General features: G+C 40.4%; 1 protein-coding gene across 2 annotated transcripts in view; it reads right to left on the bottom strand.

Annotated features, from left to right (window-relative positions):
- The window catches only part of ZFYVE9 (zinc finger, FYVE domain containing 9), a 144,730-nt gene that overhangs the window by 88,777 nt on the left and 49,953 nt on the right, over positions 1-6,000 (bottom strand). For both annotated transcript variants that reach the window (XM_011973763.1, XM_011973764.1), the window contains one exon: positions 4,886-5,055. In XM_011973763.1, coding sequence (XP_011829153.1) covers positions 4,886-5,055 — 170 coding nt within the window. The remainder of the gene's footprint in view (positions 1-4,885; positions 5,056-6,000) is intronic.

The following is a 6,000-nucleotide window of genomic DNA, read 5'->3' as shown; positions in this document are numbered from 1 at the left end:
AAGAACAGGAGTTCAACATCAGCCTGGCCAACATGGTAAAATCCTGTCTCTACAAAAAATATAAAAATTAGCCGCGCATATGCCTGTAATCCCAGCTACTTGGGAGGCTGAGGCAGGAGAATTGCTTGAACCTGGAAGGTGGAGGTTGCAGTGAGCCGAGATCCTGCCACTACATTCCAGTCTGGCCAACAGAGCGAGACAGAAGAAAAGAAAAGAAAGAAAAAAGAGAAGAGAAGAGAAGAGAAGAGAAGAGAAAAGAATATTCCTAGCAGCTTCATATCATTCAGAATAGCCAAAAACTGGAAACAATTTGAATAGCCACTAATAGAAGAACATAACATAAATTATGGCATATCCATACAATGGAATACTACTCAGCAATAAATTAACTTTTGATGCATATGGATAAATCACATAAATATTAGGTTGAGCTTAAAAAGCTAAACACAAAACATTATATACTATTGTTTCGATTCATATGAATTCAAGAATAAGCAAAACTAATCTGTAGGGACAGAAGTGAGAACAATGGTTACCTTGATGAAAGGGGAAGGTGCTGACAGAAAAAGTGCATAACCCTTATGGAGTACTGGAGATGTTCTGTATCTTCACCTGGATGGTGGTTACATATTTTATGTGTGTGTATACACACACAAACACACACACACACATATATATATATAAAACCATGTATAAATTCAAGTTGTTTCCTAAAGATTAATGCTCCTTAGTTATGCATTTTGCTATATATATTTTATACCTGAACAAACATTAAAACTATTTCTTCAAAATATGGCCGGACACGGTGGCTCATGCCTGTAATCCCAGCACTTTGGGAGGCCAAGGAGGAGAGATCACCTGAGGTCAGGAGTTCAAGACCAGCCTTGCCAATATGGTGAAACCGTCTCTTACTAAAAATACAAAATTTGCCAGGTGTAGTGGTGGGCACCTGTAATCCCAGCTACCCGGGAGGCTGAGGCAGGAGAATCACTCAAGCCCGGGAGGCAGAGGTTGCAGTGAGCTGAGATCATGCCACTGCACTCCAGCCTGGGCAACAAAAGCAAAACTCCGTCTCAAAGAATAAAATAAAATAAATATGCCCATGTTTTACCATACTTTTGTCTCTACTTAGGACAAAGTTTTTAGGACTATACATTTTTAGTGGGATTTCTAAAATTTTCCAATATGGCATCATATAGGAACTTTGTAAAATTTTACTGGCAAACTACTATTAACTGACTTGAAGGCCTGGTACAGAAAAAAATCGATTCTAACCTACTATTGAATGGTGCAAAAATCCTCCTTTTAATATCATAAGAAGTGGTCAGTTGGTCTCTACTTAAATGCCTTCTGTGAAAAGGCATTTACTGAGGGGCTTAAAATCTAGATGACAGGTTGATGGGTGTGGCAAACCACCATTGCACATGTATACCTATGTAACAAATCTGCAGGTTCTGCACATGTATCCCAGAACTTAAAGTATAATAATAATAAAAAAAAAGACATTTACTTCATTTCTTGGGCAGTTTTTAAGTGCCAGGCACTCTACTAGACCATAAAATAAGAAAACTATTAATATTTTCTAGTCTGGCATTAAAAAGTTTGTTTTCTCTTATTTTACCACATAAATATTAGAGTGTTGCACAATGTGAGAACACAACATAATATGGCTTAGCTTGTCTTATAATGAGCAGAAAATTGTTTCCCTATAACATTCACTCACTACACCTTCCTCATTCTTTCAAAAATGTTTACAGTTTAAGAACCAATCATACAAACTAAGAGATAGGAAATAAATTTAATAGGAAGAAAAAAATCATCACCCTCCCGCCTCAGCCTCCTGAGTAGCTAGGACTACAGGCATGTGCCATCATGCCCAGCTAATTTTTAAATTTTTTGTAGAGACAGAGTCTGACTATGTTGCCTAAGCTGGTCTCAAACTTGGGGCTCAGGCAATCCTCCTGCCTTGGACTTCCAAAGTGCTGGGATTACAGGTGTAAGCCACCGCGCCCAACCCAAACTAACACTTCTTGATGTGATCCTTTAAGAAATCACCCTCACGGCTGGGCGTGGTGGCTCAAGCCTGTAATCCCAGCACTTTGGGAGGCCAAGACGGGTGGATCACGAGGTCAGGAGATCGAGGCCATCCTGGCGAACATGGTGAAACCTCGTCTCTACTAAAAAATACAAAAAACTAGCCGGGCGAGGTGGCGGGCGCCTGTAGTCCCAGCTACTCGGGAGGCTGAGGCAGGAGAATGGCGTGAACCCGGGAGGCGGAGCTTGCAGTGAGCCAGGATCGCGCCACTGAACTCCAGCCTGGGCGACAGAGCCAGACTCCGTCTCAAAAAAAAAAAAAAATGTGTATGTACTGTGAAGTGGTAGAGTAAATGTGGCAAAACGGTAACAGTTGATGAAGATAGGTGAAGAGTATATGGGTATTCACTATACTATTCTTGTAACTTTTCTATAGGTTGAATTTGTTTCCAAATAAACAGTTGTGGCCAGGTTTGCCTATAGTTCCAGCTATTTGGGAGGCTGTGGCGGGAGGATCGCTTGAGCCTGGGACGTTAAGGCTGCAGAGAGCCATGTCTGTGGCACTATACTGCAGCCTGGGCGACAGTGAGACTTTGTCTCCAAAAAAACCAAAACAAACAAACAAAAAAACAGTTGCGGGGAATAAAGAAAAAACTTTCTTGACAGTCACTGTGGAGATACAAAGAAGGATAAGACATAGTCCTGGCTGTCACCCTCAGCAGCCATAGAAAAATTTAAAAAATAGAAATATTTGAAGACAGATATTACATGGTTCAATAACTCACCAAACAGGTAACTCAGCTCTGCATGTCAAAAAATCTAATCTTAACAACATGCAATTTCAATTACAATCAAACTCACAAATTATATAGGATGTAAATGTCTGAAAAAATATTACTTGTTAATATAAATAATTAGTAACTAACAATTCCATGAAAACATCAGGAGTAAAATTTTTATCCAATCCTGATAGGGTGTGGTAGCTCACACCTGTAATCTGAGCACTTTGGGAGGCTGAGGCGGGTGGATCACTTGAGGTCAGGAGTTCGAGACCAGCCTGGCCAACATGGTGAAACCCCATCTCCACTAATAAATACAAAAATTGACCGGGCGCGGTGGCTCACGCCTGTAATCCCAGCACTTTGGGAGGCCGAGGCAGGCGGATCACAAGGTCAGGAGATTGAGACCATGGTGAAACCCCATCTCTACTAAAAATACAAAAAATGAGCCGGGCGCAGTGGCGGGCGCCTGTAGTTCCAGCTACTCGGGAGGCTGAGGCAGGAGAATGGCGTGAACCCAGGAGGCGGAGCTTGCAGTGAGCCAGGATCGCGCCACTGAACTCCAGCCTGGGCGACAGAGCCAGACTCCGTCTCAAAAAAAAAAAAAAAAAATGTGTATGTACTGTGAAGTGGTAGAGTAAATGTGGCAAAACGGTAACAGTTGATGAAGATAGGTGAAGAGTATATGGGTATTCACTATACTATTCTTGTAACTTTTCTATAGGTTGAATTTGTTTCCAAATAAACAGTTGTGGCCAGGTTTGCCTATAGTTCCAGCTATTTGGGAGGCTGTGGCGGGAGGATCGCTTGAGCCTGGGACGTTAAGGCTGCAGAGAGCCATGTCTGTGGCACTATACTGCAGCCTGGGCGACAGTGAGACTTTGTCTCCAAAAAAACCAAAACAAACAAACAAAAAAACAGTTGCGGGGAATAAAGAAAAAACTTTCTTGACAGTCACTGTGGAGATACAAAGAAGGATAAGACATAGTCCTGGCTGTCACCCTCAGCAGCCATAGAAAAATTTAAAAAATAGAAATATTTGAAGACAGATATTACATGGTTCAATAACTCACCAAACAGGTAACTCAGCTCTGCATGTCAAAAAATCTAATCTTAACAACATGCAATTTCAATTACAATCAAACTCACAAATTATATAGGATGTAAATGTCTGAAAAAATATTACTTGTTAATATAAATAATTAGTAACTAACAATTCTATGAAAACATCAGGAGTAAAATTTTTATCCAATCCTGATAGGGTGTGGTAGCTCACACCTGTAATCTGAGCACTTTGGGAGGCTGAGGCGGGTGGATCACTTTAGGTCAGGAGTTCGAGACCCAGCCTGGGTAACACGGTGCAACTGTGTCTCTACTAAAAATACAAAAACTAGCCTGGCATGGTGGCAGGTGCCTGTAATCCCACCTACTTCAGAGGCTGAGGCAGGAGAATTGCTTGAACCTGGGAGACAGAGGTTGCAGTGAGCCAAGATCACGCCACTGTACTCCAGCCCGGGCAACAGAGACTCTGTCTCAAAGAAACAAAAAAAAAGTATCCAATCCTAATGTAAAATGTGGACTTGGATTGATTACGATGTGTCAGTGTAGGTTCAACAAGTGTAACAACTGTACCACTGGGGTAGGGGATGTTGATAAGCCAGGGTTTTCAACTCAGCTCCTCAGCCCCTTCATGTTAACTGCTCTTCCTCACCATAGCACTCCTGAGAGGCTGCCACAGAATCTGGGGAACATGCTTTAAAAACCAATGTAGCAAGGGGATAGAACTCTCTACAGCCCGACTGCTAGCTACAGTGGAGCACCTGAGCTCATCTGAGAACAATCTTCATTAAGAACCTTTCTCCTGAAAAAAACTTCTAAATATACAGTAAAGAACAACAGCTGATTTTTGCCACATTTACTTTATCCATATATGTGCACATACACACTAAGTTGTATCCAAAACCTAAAGAGTTCCACACAAAAGTAATTCAACATAGAAAAAGGCAAGACAGACGCAGCACAATGTTGAGTAAAGTAGCTATGCACTTTTAGTTGCTGTTTTGTTTTCTTACCTCTGCTGGTAGAGGACTGGTAGTTACTGGCTTGACTGGGTCATGTGACACAGCCAGGGTTCCTGCAGAGGAAGTTCCATTCATTGTTAATTTGGCTGCATCAGCAACTTCTCCATTGGGCAAGATCCCATCAGCAAACCAAACTCGCCTCTGTTCTCTGGGCTGAGCCACTTGAGGGGCCAGAAAAATAAAACAGGCATCAATGTGACATTGGAAGGTTTTCTAACATCAAAGAAGAGAAGGTCACCAATTCCAGTTGTACAAAGAAATCACAACTTGGCAACTTACAATCAGAAACATCAGAAATGTAACTGTATATAAAAGTGGTTATAAATGAATTAAAAATACAAATGTAAATATATTCTTTACTTCTTTAACTTATATGCAAAGAGTAAAAAATACTTTGCTTTGAAATATTAAGAGTGCTTAAACACATCTATGATTATGTCACATACTCTGTCCCGTATCACTGACAGAGAAACTAAGGAAAGTGTTCAAGTGCCTCGGAAATAAATTAATGGCAAGGGGAAAAAAGCAATAGACATTCACATTTCCTAAAGGTATGAGGTTTCCAAAGAAATTAAACATCTGGAAAAGTGATATGGTACTTTTAAAGGGCAAAAGATGCCCTGAAGAATGTTAAAGAATAATTCATTTATAATGGAAGAGCTGGCACAGACATGTAAGAATTGGGAAGCAAACTGACCAGATCGTTGCCTGAAGTGTAACGGAAGAAGAAAAAGACTGATCTGGCAGTGCAAAAGTAATTTGCGTTTTAGTAAAAAGACGGAAAAAGTTGGAAAACTGACTCTGATGAAATGATCCCTTTAAGTCCAGTTTTTGAAATCAGTTCAAACAGCCAAAACACACAGAGACTAGGGAAGAACAACAAAAACAACAAATGAAGAGAATAAAGATTTTAAGAAAGCCTAAATTCATAAAAATACAAGGAGTATGACTAAGGGATGATCTGAAAAGAGAAAAAATGGGGAAGAGTATGATAATGTCAATAGAAGTCTATGATCTTCAAAAGGGGAGGTAGGTTATTTAGCAAGGGGAAGGGAATATTAATAGATGAAAAGATAAAATTAATGAAAGAAGACTGATTTTCATTA

This window comes from Mandrillus leucophaeus, unplaced genomic scaffold, assembly GCF_000951045.1.
Source record: "Mandrillus leucophaeus isolate KB7577 unplaced genomic scaffold, Mleu.le_1.0 Scaffold14, whole genome shotgun sequence".
Classification (NCBI taxonomy): Eukaryota; Metazoa; Chordata; class Mammalia; order Primates; family Cercopithecidae; genus Mandrillus; species Mandrillus leucophaeus.
Note: the sequence above shows the minus strand (reverse complement) of the source record. Positions and strands in the feature narration are given on the sequence as shown.